The sequence below is a fragment of the Corvus moneduloides genome, chromosome 11 (assembly GCF_009650955.1).
Source record: "Corvus moneduloides isolate bCorMon1 chromosome 11, bCorMon1.pri, whole genome shotgun sequence".
NCBI classification, from domain to species: domain Eukaryota; kingdom Metazoa; phylum Chordata; class Aves; order Passeriformes; family Corvidae; genus Corvus; species Corvus moneduloides.
Window position 1 is genome coordinate 12,256,355 of NC_045486.1, and position 19,609 is coordinate 12,275,963.

Sequence of the window (19,609 nt, forward strand, 5' to 3'; positions counted from 1 at the left end):
AGAATTATTCTAGAGTCACACTGATGGAAGGAAAATGAGAAATAGATCAGAGTTTTTGGTCTGAGTAATAGCATTGTTCAAGAACCTGTACCGTGTGTCTTAATCAGCAGTCCTGCAATATAATTGTCTGTTTGTTGTGTAATGTTCCTAGAGAATCTCATGCTATTTATACACCATACATAATCCTCATAAGTAAATGAACAGCATTTCCTAAGGCTCAAAATCCTTTCTCCTATTCATCTCTTTTCACTGGTCTCAGCTCTTTCTCTTCATATTTTCCCAGGAACATAACTATATTCGTTGGAAAGCCCAAGAAAGAGCAGTATTGTGTTCTTAATGACAGAGGCAATTGAGACACTTTTGGAAGAAAACCAGATGGGAGGGCTCTATTTAAGGTCATGCATTTTAATCTCTCACTTAAAAAAATATCCTTTCCAGCTACTTCTCTGAAAACTTATCACAGCCAACATACAAATTAGGAAAATTATCCAAACGAATGCATTCGAACGCCATATTCATTACTTATGTTAAAACACACTCAGTAGAACTACTGTCTCTGAAATACAGGTCACTGGTAAAAAAATGTTGTATCACCGTGACAGCTTTAACCATGTGTTGCTTTTATGCTCTATAATTCCTGCTTTATAAATAATAACGTATTGAAGGACTCAAAAGAGAAATCCTATTAGGGAAGATTTAGGAGCCAAAGAATTTTTGTTTATCCTCCTCAGACTGGCATCCTACCTCTTACAACTTGGGGATTTTTCCCCCCAGGTTCTTGCTGAAAGCTTCTTTTAAAAGTTTTAAACAGTTAAATGAAGTTCAATTAAATACTGAATGTCTTGATCATAAAATACTTATTTGAATATGTACTTCGGGGTCTCTCTGGAAAAGAAAGTGTGTGTAGGAGGAGCTGGAAGGAGACATTTTAGCTTTCATGCTTGAGTATTAACTGTGCATTTGAATAACGCTTTCTTTTAAAATAAACATGTCTATTTATAAATATGCTTTGGACTTCTGACAAGTAGCAGCTTATGGGTCTGATTCTGAGCTTTTATACCTGTGCAACAGCCTCCAAAGCACCCATGTGCAGGGAGGAACAAAAATAGGCAAAATAATTGGTCTGATAGATGAGATTGGAACTGCTTTCTACACATTTAAGAATTATCAAAGGGAATTAGAAAAGGCATTTCATGAGAAAAGAAGGACCTGTATCTGAAATATTGACCATGTTTAGGAAGACAATCATCTGTTTTTTCAGCCCTGCTTCTAATCAATCTTTTGGCCTCATGTCTTCTACGAGCTGCATTGCCTCATCTGCTGTGCTCTGGGTTAGCAAAGGCTGACAGTGCTCCTCAGTTTCATCTTTGGAAGTGCCTGCCAGAGCTGGTTTATGGCTCCCTCATTTCTCTGAGACACCAGCTATGCAGCCCTGCTTAGCAGACAGTGAGAGGGAAATGTAACTGCTGAGACTCAGCTTGAGTGCTGGTAATGAACGGAAATGTTACCTAAGAGATTAGCACTATTAAATCCATTGTGCATTCCAGAGATCAATTTAATAATGAATTACAGGAGACAAAGCTTGGATTTAATTTGCTTGTTGAAGAGTCACTTTTTTTTTTTTTTTTTTTTTTAACCCATTTCCCAGGTTCCTTTGATAAAAATTCAAAGAGGCATTAGTGAGAGTACACATTGCTTGGTATTGTGATCTGAGGACTCAGTTTTAGGATAAAGAATAACAGTGAGTACCCTGAGGGCACTAACAGGTCTTGATCATCCTGAGCAGCATCACCTGGGACCTCCACCCACCCCTTTTGCCCACAGGTCCAGGAGCATCTGTTAAACACAGGCCTGAGGGGTCAGCTCCTTCCTTGCCTTTTTGCCTGACAGCTGCTGGTAGGACCTTCTGCAATTGCCTGTCTCAGGCTCTGTGGAGCTGTGCCCTCACGGTGAGCTCATGACCTGCCTCAACTTCCCTTTGGAAACAGCTCTGCTCTTGTTGTTCCCTGATACACTGCCCTGTCTGAGAGACAGCAGTGTATGTCTAATTTCAGACGTCTGTTGGCAGGGGAGCACTAAGGTGTGAATCTAGTAGCCAGTCTCAATGGAGCACAGCCCTGTGTGGACCCCCAGCCACCTTGTAGGAGTTATTTTGTTCAACCATCCTGTCTGTGCAATGAGCAATCTAGACTTAACATCTGTGTGGTTTTCCTGGAGGAAAAGAAATTGTCCTTGTTGGACTTGGCTGCCTGGCAAATTTAATTCCGTAAGAGCTCGGTGTGGATGTGACTTAGAAGTGTAATTGCTCTGTGGCAGTGCCCGCTTTGTATTGGGGACACGGGTGAAGTCGGTGGGTGCTGGAATGTTCCCTGTTTCTTGGAACTCAACTGCTTGTCAGGCTCACTCCTATAGAAATACTCAGAGATCCCTAAACCAGTTTTTGCCTTTGCACCTGCTGAACCAACTATTTCCAGTGACTCTTCACCACTTCGCCGTCACTTACACATTCCAAGTGCTGGAAGGCTATGCTGTTATTAGGGCTGATGTGGCTCTAAATTACATTTGCTCTTCTCAAACGAGCACGGGGTAAGGGAGAGGCAGCTGACCCCAGCCCAAGGTGGGTGCTTTGCTTTCAGCCAGCTACGAGCAGTGTGTGGGCAGAGCATGGCACAGAACCGTGCCTCACTGAAATGCTGAAGATGTGCTAATCACATCGCCTGCCCTGCCTTCTTGCATCAAAGGCTTGTCTTCTTTATCCTGACTTCTTAATAAAGATCATGTATTTTATTTATATATTTATTTTACTAATGGAGCTTCATGTTAAATTTAAAGTCCATTAGAACCACTGCTTATAGAGTGCCCTTGAAAATATGTTTGATTGAAGACTCATCCAAGTGTGACATGGAAAGCTCTCAAGCATTAATGGGCTGGGGAACACAAAGGTGGCTTCATTGGAATTTTTTAGTCCTTCAGAGGCATCTGAAATACCTCCTAGGGAAAGTGCATATTGTAAAAAGCCTAAAGTGTTGAAAGGATGTGTTCATAAGGGAAGGGAAGACTGAGTTCTGGGACTAAATCCTCTGGTGTGATCAATGTGATAATGACAGAAGTGTTCAAATCTCCCAGTGAGAAATCCATCTTCCCTGCACAAAGGACACATAATTGGGCTTTGGGCAGAGAATTGAACTGGGTGGGGTTGAATTTACCTGCTCTTCATGGGTGTGGCTTAATGAGGGACCCTCCCCACACCATGGGCATGGAAATAGGCATTGCTGCCCTTGGCACACCTGCTGGGACTCCCAGGAGGCTGTGACTGCAGCAGGTGTGTTTTACTGACCCCATCTATAGTTCTGGGTGGCTTAAGGCACAATCACAAGTACACCACACGCTGCTGATGGATCACTTGGCACAAGAATATCCCTCAAATTACATAAACCCCTATGCCCTCTTTTCTGCATCCTGCCTTAGCTCCCTAAAAGTCTCCTCCACTTTATGCAGAGGCTCCTGTAGGAGCAGAACATGAGCTCAGTTCTTCTGCTGCTCTATCCAGAGAACCTGAGCTAAAGACAATCTTCGTGGTCTTAACTTTAGTCCCCTACGTCTCCACTTGCATTCCTAATGGTTTCATAAATCTGAATGAAGAAGCCAGTGGGACAGGGTGATCTGGATTTTTGAGTGATGGAGCAGACAGAGGCCAGAGTTGTCTGACACAGCAAGGGGTTTTTTCCTGCCAATTTGAAGTTTTGCCTGGTATATACACTGTGGATGATGAATAGCCTGGTTAATGTGAGATTCCTTCACTTGGTTGTAGATGTGAATTCATTTAAATTTGAGACTTTGTTGTTGTTGCTGATTTTTTTATTCGGTTCTTTGGAAAGAGTCTGGAGACATCCATTTCCATAGAGGAAGAAATACATTTTCTCACAGGAGTAATTCTCAGCTACTGCATCTGGGAACACTGCAAAGCAGTGCTCAGAGAGTCTGATATCCTCAGTTCCTTTGTTTGTTACATTTCAGTGTTAGCATTGCTTTAGGAGAGGAGGTTGAAGTTCGTGATTTCTTGTTTTCCAGAATGCTCTTTTTCTAAGCTTGAAAATTAAGTTTTACTCCCCTCTGATTTTTTCCTTTTTCCTGTCTATTTGTTGAGAACTTATTTTTGTTCTTGTAAATTGAATATGAAATTGGATTTAGCTGGAATATCTGTGCAGGGCTTAAATAAAATAGAGATATTTTGTACCTTCAGGACTGTCTCTGATAAAGACAGGATTAAAGGAGGTTAAATATAAGTTGCTTAAACCACCCCATGAAGGTTTCATAAATGCTTGAAAACATGTAGTAGCTCTGACATTTTTGAAAAGATGCACCAATAGAAAAGCTACATTTCTAATAACTATACAGGAAAAATGTTTGGTGGTGGATCCCCTGGACTGGCAACTGAATGTCTTCACTAACAGGTAATGGTTGTGAGGTTTTTTTGCAAAAAGTCACTGACTGCTGTGTCAGTTTTGTACCTGATTATCTGTGTTCTTTCTGAAGTTACCTTGCCCCACAGTTACTCTATTTAGAAATTTACAATAAAAACACAGTAAGAAATAAACAACTATTATGCTTCTAGAAAAGTTCAGGGCCATTTTGTTCACCTCCCCTTCCCTGCTTGAAATAATAAGGCAATCAGCAAAGTTATTGGTTTCTGACACGCTGCATGCATTCCCTAACTGGTACCATTTATTCCTCTGATTGAACAAGGACCTTTTTCATTTTTCAGATGAAGACTTTTCTTTTGGGTGAGTGCATGTTCTTCAGTAACACCTGGGCTAATTTAAGAATATCTAGCTTGATAACCAGCAGCCATCTGTCTTTCGCACCACAAAGCTGTATTTTGAAAGGATCAGTTTAGTCAGTGGGGAGTTTTAATATTATTGATTCCCAGTTAAAACTGCCTTGAGAATCTCTCTCTGCGTTGCACTGCAGTCTGTGGACTGTACATAAACTGGTGGCAAATTGTCTTGCATGCTGTACTCTGTGAATCTGCCAATGGAAGCTGTACAATAAGAAACCCTATGAGATAAGCAATTAATTAAATAGCCTGATCAGTTAAAAAATGTTATTAGCTCTTAAAGCCTTTCTTGATAAATTTAGGGGTATATTGTCCTGTCCTAAGAGTGGCACCTCTTTAATGAGGCATTAAGGAGTAGTGGAAAAGACTGCATAGGAGAGGATAATGCTTCTGGCATAAAGAACAATACAATAAGTAAATGTCTGAATTCTGAAATACCCCAAGGAATAGCTCAGTGAGACTCCGTCATGAGAAGGGCTCAGCAGGGTGATGCTTCCCTTTTTGGCATGGAAATGATTAGCAAAATTCCATGACCACAGTTAATCCCTACCCCAGCTATCTTAGGTGAATCAAGCCTCAGAGGAGGAGCCCATTAGAGCAAATTCTGCTTTAGTTGAGGGTGTTAAGGTAATACTGAACACATTTGGATGCCAGCCTGGTGTAAGCACACACTAAGGGGTATCTAGTACAAACTGCAAGGACCTTGCTGGTGGTCCTATTGAGGCAAGTCAATATTTGCTGTGCTGGAAAGGGAGCTGGAAACCAAACTCAGTGAAGGTTTTCAAATTCAAATATTGAATGAAATAAAATGCTGTTAATTTCAGGCAGAGGAAAACTTCCTGCTGATGATAATGGACACTGAATTTTATTCTAAATTTTCTGCTCTGATGGAGGTTTAACTGATTTTATCTTTGCCTGGCTCTAAAATACAGATCAAGAATACAGTGCTAGCAAACCTGGAGCATTGTGGTCCCCATTTATAGGTAGCTGCCTCTTGCAAACACTTTTGGAGAACGCACAAAAGACTTAAAAAATAACACTGTCCATTTTAAGAGGTAGATGAAAAATCATATGCAAGTAGAACTTGGAGCACTAGGGGCTCATTTCTCTGACAGACCAGCTTAACAGCACTAGGGGCAATATATTTTAAAAGCAGCTGAACCAGCACAGGTTGCACTTGCAGTCCTTTCCCTTTGCATATGCAAGGGCTTGATTACATGCTTACAACGCATTTTGGATTTACACAATTGAGCAGCCCTACACGTGTATCTGGAATGCCAGCCCTCATGTGGAAATGGCTTGCCTACTGCAGTCATTTTATGTTTAAAAGTGGTCACAAACACACACATGCACAAAAGAACGCCATCAGTGCTCATTACAGGGTATTGTGTCCATTGGCAGATGGAAAACCTGCGCGGGGACGTCAGCATATTAATTCCCGAGAACCAAAGGCTGTGCATTCAAAACGTGGATTTGATCACTGGAAGGGATTTGGAAAGGCAGTGTTTGCACAGCACTATCAGGGTACAGTGTTTCCAGTGTGCATGGGGATCCCAGGTGTATCTGCAGCCTGTCCCAGCAGATCTGCTTCAATCCTGCACACTGACTTCAAGCACCCTAATTAACCATTCAACAGTAGGGCTTGTTGCTAATCACTCAGCTGGCACTCCCATGTGTTGCATGAGTTTGTTCCTGGAAGTTCATTTGCCTTAGGAAATAGGTGTAATTTGCCTTAAGAGATAGGTGTAATTTTTTTCTTTTATTGTAGAAAACTAACCAACAAATGCAAATGATTGTTGGTTAACATGTGTGAGGGTCAAATCCACCAACGGTATTTGAAAAATAGGTTTTGATCCACTGCAATTTGTCCAGCAAATAGAACAAATAATTATGACAATTTCTACTATATGGGAAGAAAACAAAACAAAATACCTTTGTGTTTTGAAGACATTCTGCTTGTCCTTCCTTTGATACGAGACTTCAGAAAGGATCTTGCTTTGGTGTCTGTGGATAACGTCCTGTAGCTTCTGTTTTGTGTTCTCTCACAAACTTCTGAAGCTGCAAAGAGGAAAGAGTGGGAGATGAGAAGATGCAAACAGAAAAAGCAGCCAGCAATGTATTTTTCAGCAGAGCATGAGACTGCTACATTTGACCTATGTATCTTTTGCAGGAGGAATTGGGTGCCTTGGTTATGACAGAGGACAGACACGGAAATGTCTTGATGCAGTGGAGATTTATAACCCTGATGGAGACTTTTGGAGGGATGGACCCCCTATGCCTTCTCCCCTCCTCTCCTTACGAACAAACTCTACCAGCGCAGGCTCTGTGGAAGGGAAGCTCTACCTCTGTGGAGGATTTCATGGAGCAGGTACTAAAATGAGTCCGACATTCCCTGTGTAGTTAAAATCACTGGACACCGACTGACCCGATGAGTGATCAACCCTGTCAGGTGGCACTGGCATGCCCTGGAAACACAAAACCTGATTCTGCTCTTTGGACTGCCAGCTCCTAATGTCAATATGAATCGTTTTCTGTTTGACCTTTGCTTTTTTTTCCTTAACAAAACATGAAACTTTAAGGATTTTTCTGATCTGTGCTAAACCTGTCCAAATCTAAAACCTCAGCAGAATTATTCTGGATTTACATTTAGAGTTACAGAAATCAGTAGCTTAGTGTTTTATGGACATAAGAGAACTTGGGCATATTTGTTGAAGAATAAGGCCCTGTCCATCAGTCCTTAGCCATGTTATCTCACTCTGCCTATTTACTTACATGCTTTTCGCAATCAGTGTTGAAAAGCTTGTGTACTTAATGAGTACCCCGGGTAGGGAACTGAGATACAAAGAGACTAAAGTTCCAGATCTGGTGATTTCAAATAATCCTAGCCCCATGGACACCTTTCTTCTTTTAAGTCTTCTTCCTTCCAATTTTGCTTAGCTCTGTCTAGATCTCCAGTGTATATAACCTGTATTTTTTTCATTATAAATGCATGGGATTGCAAAACAAATACACTTAAAATGATTCTGCTACAGCTGCTATCCCAAATTCCTTTCTAGGAGAAAGCAATAGCACAGGTAGCAATAGCAGTAACCTGCTGCTAATAAATGTCATGTCAGCCTCACTGTTGACCAGGAATGATCACATATTATCACTGGGAGATATGTCCTTCTCATTACACTTTTACTTGTATAACAGTGTCTAAACTTAAAGCTGCTGTTATTTTAGAATGATGATTTTCATCTGCTAGTTCACAACTTGCCTTCTACCTTCACTTGCTACTGCTTGAGGAAGCTGCTTCTTGAAAACAATTGTTTGGCAGCTTTCTAGCAGGAATGCTCTCATGTTGTCTCTGATGGAAGTTCTGTGATGTCAGACCAATTATGCTTATGACAAATCACTGTGTTTCCATAGCAAACCTGTGCCATCCTAGTTGTCTCTTTCTCAGCAATATTATAAAAGCCTAAAGTTAGTGGGTAAAAATTTCAAAAGGCTAATCTTGGGAAGTTGTTGAGTCACCATCCCTGGAGGGATGCAAAAGATGTGTGGACGTGGAACTTGGGTACACGGTTTAGAGGTGGGCTTGGCAGTGCTGGGTTAATGGTTGGACTGGATGATCTTAAAGGTCTTTTCCATCCAAAATAATTTGATGACTCTGTGATCATTAGCACTGACAAATGAAGCAATTTTGTTCAAGATGACTAACAGATTGAGATTTTCTGACTAGGGTAGCTTCAGAGCCATCAAAAACCCTTCTGTACAATACCACCACATTCTGTCACTGAGTCATGTATAAAGAGTGGTTGTTCTGGGAGAGGTTGAAAGTCCTCCTGTGGATTTCAAAAAGGCCATCTTTTGTATATTTGTATAATGCCAGCTCAATGGGGTCCTGATTCCTCCCTCTACCATTGCAATCTATATAATTATGTATAGAACTCCTCTGCACTAATAGTGTTATTTAGATTGGAAAACAAGAAATCAAAGTTAGAAAATGCCAGTCTTGCAGTTACCTGTGCAACCTGAATCCTGACCCCCTACGTGTGCATTCTGTATACCAGTAGAGAAGTACTGTGTGGTTGTGTTGTTAGACATTGCTATGGTGTCTATTAACGAGGGAGCCAAAATAAGAGTGTCACTGTCAAACCAAATGTAACCACATATTTTGGGAGTTGAGAGGAACCTGTGCCTTAAAGTCAGGCTTCTTAATCTGTCTTTCAAGTTACTACACGAAAAGGGCTTTCTAAACGGTCACAACAAGAACAGCTTCTAGCTACCTTCATCAAGACAAGGATGGGTGGAGGCCATAAGCTGAACCTGAAGAGGTCACCTAGCTGGCTTCTCTCCCTGGCCACACACTCTCTTCAGGCTGGAAAGGGCTCTTGCCTGATGTACTCTTTGGGGATGAAGGGTGGAGTGAGAGAGGGTTATTACTGTCACATGCGAGCTTGAGGAGGGCGACTTGACTCTGCACTTTCACAATTACAGCTGCTCAGCAGCTTCAAGGTACAGAACAGCATGTGCTGCTGCTGCTTTGGTAGCAGATAGGGTTATTTTAGAATGTGTTTGTTTGGTTTTAGTGTTTCGGGCTTCTTGGCATGTCACTTTGGTTTTTGTGAGGGATGTGACTGAAAGAGGATATTCCAATTTTACAAAACATTGTAATTTAGTTTCAGCCAAGTGGAGTTCTTGGAACAAGCTGGAAGCACAGCTGTAGTCTTTGGGTTTTCTGCCTGCTGAAACGCCAAAGGGCTGCTGTGAACATTCAAGAATAAGCACAGCAGAGAAAAAAAAAAAGAAAAGAAGCCAAAATCATTGCTGCAATGCAAAGTCTTAGCCTATGAGACTGAAACTAACCCTGTCTATAGTACAGATCTGTCCCAAACTCTTCAGCCTTCACTTTTGCTTTTTGCCTTTGCATTTGCTTAAACCCACTCTTGATCCAGCAGGAAGTTGACCTAGTAAAGACATTGTTGCATGTTATTTTTTTTACTGGTACGCGTCATGCTCTATATGCCTTCTTGCGTGCCTACAGACCTAAATGGATCATTAGAGCCCAGAGATGCTGCAGCCAAAGCTGAAAAGCAGCTGTTAACTGCTTAAAGGGCCCTAAATTTGGATGAAAGGATGAGTACTGCTCAGCTACCATCTTTTCTGAGTCCCATATGACAATTGAAGCTTTGTGATGCCAGGTTTCCCATTTCATATGTATTGCCTGTCACAAGTCCTTGTCTGCCTGAAGGCAGAACAAGTGCTGCAGCCCTATCTTCATCCCCAGGAGCAGAGGAATAAAAACTGCAGCTACTCCAGAGGGAAGTCAGCTCGGCCAGCTAACAGTAGCAATAGGAGTCCTTCTAAAAGATGAGTGAACTCCAAAGTGTGTTCAAGCTTCCTCTGAACCGCAAGGAATATTTTTCAGTGTTGAGGTAGGTTGATAAAGCTTGTAAGGCTTCCCCTGTTGATGTTAGAAGTTTGTTCAAAGTGTGGCCACAGAAGAGGAAAGGGGATTAATTCAGCTGAATCTTAGACATTTCTCTGCAGTGCCTACACTAAGACCTTGGTAACCCCAGGCTCCCTGCAGCAGATGGAAAACCTCAGACACTTCAGAGGGAGATTCAGATCCCTGGTGCTTTATATCTGCTCTGAAAGAGCAGAAAGAAATTCAGAACCCTGAGGAGCTCTCCTGTCTCATAAAGCTTCATGTTTTAATCAGGATGTAAGGGACTCTAACTTGGCTTACCTAGGGCAAACACATCAGGAACTTGGCGTCTATGGTTTGATGGTGCAAGCACCTGAGAGACCTCTGTATTGCATCACCAGCTGATGAATGCTGCATGTTCCTACAGTCCTGAGTACCCAAAAAACCCATTTCTTGTTTTGAATCTGTTTCCTCCTTAGCAAGACTTGCAAAACTTCATCTGTTGGCCAGTAGTTTATACAAATTAGCTCATTTTCTACTAAAACTATAATTTTAGGCAGGCATTAATCTGCTTGTCTTAGCTCCAGCTCATGCAGCCTTGTGTCGTGAATGCTGTCATTTTCCAACACTGTTTTAGCATTCCTCAAGATAATCAGACATATTTTAAATGGGTTTTTTCCATTAGTTTAGAGTTCTGCACGGAGTGAAAACATTACCCCTAGTATGAATACTCAGCAGGGCTCAGTGTGCAACAGCCAGCCAGATTTCTGCTAAAATACTGCCACATCTCCTGCTGCAACTGCAGATTTTAAACCAGCCTTTGCAGCCTGACTGTACAGTATTCTTGTTGACATGTTTTATTTCCTTTGCATTGAACTAAAGCCTGTCACTTGCACAGGCTGACAGCTACTGACATCAGCCTGTGCCCAGCAGAACCAGCCTCATTAGTGTGGCTCCCTGATGATGGGGGGAAGTAGTTCTTCAGGTATGCAGGATTACACCCTTTTAAAATGCCTGCCAGATCAGGTTCCCTTTCTTTTTGACTGCTTCTGAGCATTATAAACATGTTTTCTGGTGAAAGTAATGAAAGCAAGGGTATGTGCCTGTTTGCTGGGACCATGTCATCTGCTGTCACTGTCCCTTGTAGCCTGTGTCTGGGGGCTGGAGATTGTTGGTTTAGTTTCAGGCTACAGATGTTGGTCCAGCTTCCTGTTTCATAGATTTGAACTAAGAAATTTAAATCCAGAGTTGATTTTTTTTTTAAACTCGAAGCATCCTGGCTGTATCAGGAGGACCAGGGCCTGACTGTCCCCCCGTACTGGGCACTGATGATGCCACAGCTCAAATCTGGGTTCAGTTTTGGGCCCCTCACTACACAAAAGACACTGAGGTGCTGAAGTGTGTCCAGAGAAGGGCAGCAGAGCTGGGGAAGGGGCTGAAGCACAAGTCTCCTTGGGAGTAGCTGGGGGTGTTTAGCCTGGAGAAAAGGAGGCTCAGGGGGGACCTTATGGCTCTACAACACCTGAAAGGAGATTGTAGCCGGGTGAGGGTTGGGCTCTTCTCCCAGGTAACAAGTAACAGGACAAGAGGAAACAGCTTTATGTTGGACCTGGGAAGGTTTAGATTGGATATTAAGGAAAATTTCTTCACCAAAAGCATTGTCAAACACTGGAACAGGTGGTCTAGGTCAGTGGTGGAATCACCATTCCTGGAAGTGCTTAAAAGCCACGTAGTTGGGGCACTGAGGAACATGGATTTAGTGGTAGCTCGGCAGTGCTGGGTTAATGGTTGGACTTGGTGATCCTAGAGGGATTTTCCAATGATTCTATGCTATTAATTAAAATGTCATCTTTGCTGTGATACTGTCACCCATGTGACATCAACTGATGTGCAAAGTACAGGTACAACCACCTCAATGCAAATTATGAAATATTTTACCAATCTGCTCTTAGCAGCACGTATCCCCTAAAAGGTCTTATAATTTCATCAAATAATGGGGCTTGATGTGGACTGTCTTTCTTTGAACTGGCAGTTTTGCCATCTCCCTCCTATGCAGCTTAGAGCAGAGGAGGTGAATATACTGCTTCCCTACCATGTATGTTGAAAATTTCTGTAATGTGTTTAGCCTCGTGTGGGACTAGAGCTGCTTAATCCAGTTTTGTTATTTACTTACTGATGTCAAGTAGAAATTAATTTTTCGCTTAAATAGTGTTACAGCCAGAGGAAGGGAAAAGGGAAGAAATATCTATGAACTGGACATTCCAGAATATAAATTACTTTGTTTTTGCAACTGTTACCCAGGATAGGTGACAGTGATACAGGGTCCTATTACCTGTGTTAATTTTGATTGTTAAAAAAAAAACAAGAACAAAAACTTATCATGGTTTAATTTTCTAGTCTATTCTTCCTCATTTACATAAACTGCAATTCTTGCATTGGAATAGAAGCAGCTCTGCTTGCAGCAGTGCAGAACTGTGCAGTAATTACTGTATTCCAGCTGAGATAATGAGTTTTTATCTCCACACTGCCCGCTCCTAACAGTGGACTGGCTTAATAGTTATTTATTTTGACTAATCTCCCATAAAAGTTGTTCCCCTTAGTCTCCTCCATTACGTGATTTAGATGGAGAATCATTCTAGGGCTTGTTTTTTATTATAGTGGTTATGGAACATTACTGGAATTAAATATAGACATATTAAGGAGTCTGGCACAGTAAATACTGCACTTGTGAAGCTTGGGGGTTGAGAGATTGGAACAAAACCTGTTTCTCCAGCACCTTCCCATGTTCCCAGCTAAATAAAGCAGAGGTTCAAACCCCGGGCTGCTTATCTGCAGCACTGTTTGTTTCCCTCTGTTAAAATTTACTGGGCACAGATGAATAATTAAAGTTTTCCTGCCCACAGTTGCTGCCATTTGAATAAATATTCCCACCAATGGAAGGGGTTCAGGGCCTCTGCATTTTGCTCAATACAGGACTCTGCTCAGGGCTGCAGGCACTGCCATGGCTCTGCAGCCCTTGAGCTGTGTCCACCCCAAAAAATGCTGCTTGACCTTTCACCAAATTCTCCCTCAGCACCAGCATGAGCTGCTGGCACTGGGAGAGACCTCTGCAAATGCTGCCTGCCCAGGGAGGGCTGCCCCTCTACCCTGCTCATTAGCTGGGAATGTGCTGCTATTAACGAGGCCAAATCAGGTCAGGGGAATTGCTGGGCAACAGCACCTGCTCATTTCACATCTAAATTTGACCTACTCACTCTCTGGAAGCATGGTATTAGCAAGTCAGGCCTGCTTCTTACTAAGGCTCATTTATTGTTTATAAAGAGTTAATGAATGATTAATAGATATTTTAATGCATTTTAATTAATTGCTGAAGAGGTCAATAGGTCGTTTAGAAATGTGGCTTGTAGCCATGTATGACATCTTCTATTGTGTTCATAACTGCCTGTCATGCATACAGTCTAAACATGTTTTATATCCTCTATAAATAATGTATGAACCTATTGTAAGGCATTTAGAAACAGTATTTCAGGATGGGCTGAGCCCAGTAGTTCTCACTCTGATTTGCAGTTTTTACTCTATGTGTTCACATTGCATTGACTTGGAGAGCACTGAGCCTGCTGCCTCTGGAACCTGTGATCCTGCTATCACCTGCTTGTAACATTGTGCCTGAAGCAGGCCTTGGCCATGAAAAACAGGCAAAATCTGGAAAGATGTTAAAAGCTTAAGTAGCTGGATCAAGCCCAAGGCTAACAGTTAAAGCAACTGAATTAGAAGTTCCCTTCTGTAAACTAGCCCATTCTTCTACATTTTTTTTTTTAGATTTAGTATACATTGATTTGTAAGGGAATGGGGATCATGGAACCATGGTGCTGAAGAATTAAACAGCACATCAGGAGGAGAGAGGACCTGTCTATGAGAATGAGTATCTTACCTTACTCCATGCAGGTGCTCTGAAAACAGTAAGCTGCCACAGTGGTAAATTCAAGCCCCAACCTTCCTCCCAGCTTTGGCTGTGTCTGGTGGGATACACTGCCTTGGTACTTCACATCATGAAGGCTGGCCAGCATGTTAAACAGCCAAGCAAAGTTCCCTCTCCTGTGTATTCTCTGCCTGCTTCTGCCCATAGGCACAGATGATGGATGTCCCTGACCCCACAAGCTGCTGGCTGTGTCACGCCAGAGAGGCTGGTGGAGTTAGGGGGCAGCTCACACACACAAATGGGATTGAAGGCCACAGACTTGATGAACTTAATATTTTTCCTACTGCAAATGAGGAGCCAGGACATCTGGTGGTAATGATCTAAATGCACTTCTATCCCATTGCAACACAAACATGAATTCCCAGGTCACCTAACTCTGCCTCATGTAATTATGAAAGCAGCTATTAGTGGCAAGGAAGATAAGTAGCAGAGGCTAGTCCCATATGTTTGAAATCATTCTCTGGTACAGATAATGGCATGAAAAAATAGGTAAAAACCAGCAGTGGAGGCTGAACTGCTCCAAGGCAGCTCTGGGTGGCTGTTTCGTGTCAAGAACTGGGGAAAGAAGTGAAAGAAACAGCTGAGTAAATATTTCAAGGACTGTTGAATCAGCAAGCACCTTGTGATGTTTAAGTGTTTTTTTCCAGGGCAAGAGCAGAGCAGGCAGCAGTTTAACTGCCACAGGTTTGGTATCTTTTAATTTTTTAATATAAATTGATTTATGGCAAAAGAACACAGAGCTTATTAGGAACCTTCAGACTGGGAAGGAAAAGATGTTGTGTCAACCTGAGAACCAACATCAGGAGGAGCTCAGGCAGGTGGCCTGTGTGAAGATGTCTCAGGGCACAGAGCTCAAGGACAGATGTGACACTGAGACTTCCCCCAGCACACAAGGTGGCCCTGGTCTGGATAAAGTTGCTGAGGTGCTGCTGGCCATCTAACAGTGTGTCAGTGTAGCTCTGTCACTGCTAGAAGGCAGGTGAGCTTGTCCCAAAATCCTTTGGATATCTTTGCCCTGCACTGATGCAGAGGCATCATGACTTCTGACTTGGCACATGCTCTCACTGTCTCCACAACTCTGCCTCCTCATTCCTAGGTTGGAGCAAACATCCCAGCTGATGTCAATGGGCTTCTGGAAGAAACAATGAAATACCAACCCCATTTCAGCAAACCTGCCATAGATTTAACTCCAGTGAATGGAAATACAGAATGAATTGTCTTTTTTTTTTTTAGTTTAATCCTCTGGACACTGAGCAGGCTACAGCAGAGTGAATTTATTTATCTTGGCTGAAAAACATAATAGCTGCATGGTTAATAGTCCTGGATGAACTATGGATTTTCTACCTCCTAAGCATATTGCTTAATTCTTCTACATCTGCCTCCCTTTAGCCCTCCCAACTCAAAACCTAATAATTGTACCTGAATTTTCAGTTACAAATGAGAAAGAAAGGTCAAAAAAAAACCCAAAAGTGATAATAAATATTATTGTCATATGGAAAGTTGTTCCTTTCTTCCCAGCCTCCAAATCAGAAATGGAATGTGGAAAAAAAAAAAAAAAACCAAACCAAAAAAAAACCAGAAAAGAAAACAGATGAAAAAGCAGATCAAATATTTATGTTGCCTGCAGTCATACTGGGGGTCTTTCCAAGAATCGTTCATCCTGATTTATGTTCAATCCTGATTCAAATGGCATGAGAAAACTTACGGCATAAAATGAAGTCTGGCCATATTTGTGGAGTGAATGATAAACCTTTCCAAGAAAAAACATGATTGTGTATATGGAGTACAGGCAATCCCTTACAGAAAATTAATATATTTTTTCTTTTTTTCTGCACATTCAAAAGAAAAAATAATTGTGGGAAAGTGTTTTGTTTGCAGACCAGAATACAAAAGATAATTTAAAGATTAGATTTATTTTGCTTTGACTACTGTATTTGCATATATAAAATACAGTTTTAACACTTACGAATTAAACATTTTCAGGTATAACTTGAGTCTTGTCACTGGGAAGAGATGGATTTGTAGGCTCAGTGTTAGCCCTCAGTCTGCACTTGTACATCAAAAAGTATACCAAAAACTGTACCAAAAGAGTTCTGCCTCTTTTCAACATACCACAGTTTCTGCTGGGGATAAAGTTATGCTGGGATTAATGATCCCTATGCTGGTTTAGCCTCTTTCTTTCCTGAGTATGAATAAATCACTGTTTTACTGCTAGAAAAGGATCTGCATCAGGGTTAGATTTGTACAATCGGAATAATTCTAATATAAAGTGGTTTAAATCCTGTGCAGAAAAACACAGTGTAAGAAAGTTTCTTAAAACTTCTCATGGTTAAACAAGAATGTGCAGAAAAACACTGCCTCATTTTGTAGAAATAAAATGAATTAAATCCTTTCATTAGGTAAGGTGGTTGTCTGGTGAGGCAGAATAATGCTATGAGGACAGAGAGTTGTGTGGGGTGGCTTTTTAAGAAGGTAGCCTCTGTAATACAGCCAATTTCTTCTTGTAGGCGTCACACGGTTCTCTTGTAAGCAAAATTGGCTGCTAAGATATAGCCTTAAAAAAAGTAAGTTGCAATTAAATAAGGCAAATCAGTGAGGTAGAATCGGGTATTATTTGCACCTTCAAGCAGTTTATTTGGATTAAAGCCCAAATCCAGCATTACAGCCTGGAATCAAAGGTGCTCTTCTCTTTGAAAAGCACCACCTTTTCTGTCGTTCTTACCAAGAAAAATTAAGAGAAAAAAGTAAATTAAAAAAATAAGGCTTGAGAACTGAAGTTTTTCAATTCATTTCTTTTAAATAGAAAAGGTGTAATGTTTTTTCTGAAGTATGACTATTTTGAGCAGTGCTTCGCCTCACATGAACTTTCTCATCTAAAGGGTGCTGTTTCCTTTCCTTTAAACAAGATAAGATTAGAGAAATGATTGCTTCCCTTATTTAAAAAACATACTCGTTTTATCTCCCAAGGGTTAAGAGTTAACTAACACTCCATGTGCTGGAAAGCAGAATTTCTAGAGTGGAACAAAACCAGTTAGAATATCCCACAGAAAAGGGAAACAAGGGACCCCAAAGGTTGGGAGTCACCAGGGTCAGGAAAAAACACAGCAAGGCTTGTAAGGAAGGGTTGCTGAATCTGCCTTTGATGCTTTAATTATGAATTTTTTTTTCTGAAGTGTTGCAATCACTCTCAGAATGTCTTGGTTCCAGCATTTGATTATTTTTCCTCTGATTGTCTCATTTTTGTCATCATCCATGCCAAAGAAAATCCAGGCATAAAAATTTATTGCATAAAAGAGATGATCTAATAAAAAAATACAGAGACAGGAGCCTCCTGTGTCACAGCTTTGGTCTGTTTGTGTCTCTGTATTTGCCTCAGGAAAAAGCTCTTCACTCTTGCAGGGTCATACAGGAGTTTGCTGGTACTGGCACACATTGTTTGCTGTTTATCAGTCATGTCTTCTCTCTTCACATGTAAATGGCTTTTTTAGCAGTTTGCTGTCTTTATCTTGAATGGGTTGTTATTGTGTTGTTATTCTCCCATAAAATCCAGGTTCAATAGGTAAACCATCATAACTTGTTTCACAGAAAGGAATGGAACAAAGACTATTCAGCAGAGACTATATCCTGAAATCTTACTCAGAGCTCCTGGAGGGTAAGCTTGTGGAGATCTATGAGAGTCCCAGAGGTCTGGCTTTGGACCAAAAAAAATTTATATCACATTTATGTGTAACACAACAGGAGGGAAAAATGAGAATGGGGTCTGGATGCTGGGGTAGAAATGCTGTGCTGCCCTCCTTTATCAGATGAAAAAGGACAGAGATGGTGAGTGGTTGGTGAGTGGGTTCCTTAGATAAGCACGACAAAAATGTGCAGAAATGTCCACAAAACTTGTGCAACATCCACAAATCTTGTGCATGTTCAGGACCTGCAAAATACAGAACTGTCCTGTATCTACTCAGCAAGGAAAGCAGTCCTGGGAGAAGAAGTCTTGTTTCCATCTGACCTCCCCACATCCCAAAGCTCCTCCTTGCAAAGGAGCCTTAGGGGTATTTTAAATCCCACCACACAACATTATTGTAACATCAATACCAATTTTGCATGGAATCTAAACCATGACAGGGAGTCTTCAGGGTACTAAACCCCCAGGGTTGCTGTCCCCTGGAGAAATACGTGGTCTGTTTCCAACATGAGAAGCAATCTGTGTCTCTGGATGCTCTTCTGCTTTTCATTCTTTTGCCCTTCTTCAATCCATTACTGTCAGTTACACATAAGGGCAGTGCCCAAACCATGAGGTGCAACTGATAGATGTGAGAAAGGGCTGTTGCTGGTGGTTTGTTTGTTTAAAAAAACTTCCCAAAAGGGATAGCTGAATGGGAATCTCAGTCTGGAGCCTGTAAATTTTATCCTGTCACCAGTTTCTTAAGACTCAGTCAAACAGCTTTGAGTATTCAATGTTTCTTGATATGATGGTTCTTATCCTGGTACCTGTCTGCTCTTGGAAGTCTGAGACCCTGCTTTTAATACATCTGTCCTGAGGCTCATCTGACAGCAAAGCACGTGCATGTCCTCAGCTCAAAGTAAAGAAAGTTTAGGCTAAGGTTACTTACTGTGAGAAAGCAACTTTAAGATGAAAAGTGAGCAGAAATGAAAGATGGTTTTATTTTTAGGAAAGAACTTGGCTTTGAGTAATAACTGTTGCAGAGTTCAGGACTGTTGTTAGCAAAGAAAGGGTTTGTGGTCTTGTTTAATATAGCACTGCTGGTTCTCTGCTTCATGGCGATTCTTTCATTTTTAGTTTGTCCCTGTAAAAAGTTTCTTGTCTGGAGATTGGCTGTGATTTAATGGCATTCTTCTAACCTGCTCGTCCATGACCAATTCCTCAGCATTTCAGAGCATCTAAAGTGCATTTAGAGCCCTGGAGGGTTTTTTCTGTCTTTATTTGTGAGGGGCCAACTCAGTTTTGTTATGCCTCAACAATGGTTGTCAGAGGCATGTGGAGGAGGGGTACACATGTGCCATGTGCAGGAGGCAACTAGAAGAAGCCAGGATGTCCAGACTGTGCACCCAAGAAAAGCCATAGTACTTGAGTGCCTTCAGCAGCCTGAGAACTGCATCTTGGTCAGGGCAAAGAAAAGAACCCACTGCATGTAGGCATGCTTGTGAACAAGAGGCAATACTCTGTCTCTAAAAGATGAGCATCTGACAACTGATTGCAGGATAAAATGCCACCTGCATACTTGTACCAAGATGGAGTACTTGATGCTTTTGTCCCTGGAACCCAGAGCGTGAGGACTGAATGCACTGTGGAGACTTCCATCTGCACTATTTCATTTGCTGTATGTTGGTAGCTCGTGCTCTTTGCACAGTGTTAGCACCACAG

General features: G+C 41.6%; 2 protein-coding genes across 4 annotated transcripts in view; one reads left to right on the forward strand and one right to left on the reverse strand.

Annotated features, from left to right (window-relative positions):
* Positions 1-7,089, reverse strand: part of MGLL (monoglyceride lipase) — a 100,915-nt gene extending 93,826 nt beyond the window's left edge. For 2 of the 3 annotated variants that reach the window (XM_032120958.1, XM_032120957.1), the window contains exon 1: positions 6,770-6,895. In XM_032120958.1, the coding sequence (XP_031976849.1) occupies positions 6,770-6,788 (19 nt within the window). In that variant the 5' untranslated portion in view covers positions 6,789-6,895. Of the gene's footprint in view, positions 1-6,769; positions 6,896-6,994 lie in introns of those variants that run through there. The other variant, XM_032120962.1, reaches the window with a different exon arrangement.
* KBTBD12 (kelch repeat and BTB domain containing 12) overlaps positions 1-19,609 on the forward strand; it is a 33,141-nt gene that overhangs the window by 10,099 nt on the left and 3,433 nt on the right. Inside the window, exon 4 of the mRNA XM_032120955.1 lies at positions 7,008-7,205. Within this exon, the coding sequence (XP_031976846.1) occupies positions 7,008-7,205 (198 nt within the window). The remainder of the gene's footprint in view (positions 1-7,007; positions 7,206-19,609) is intronic.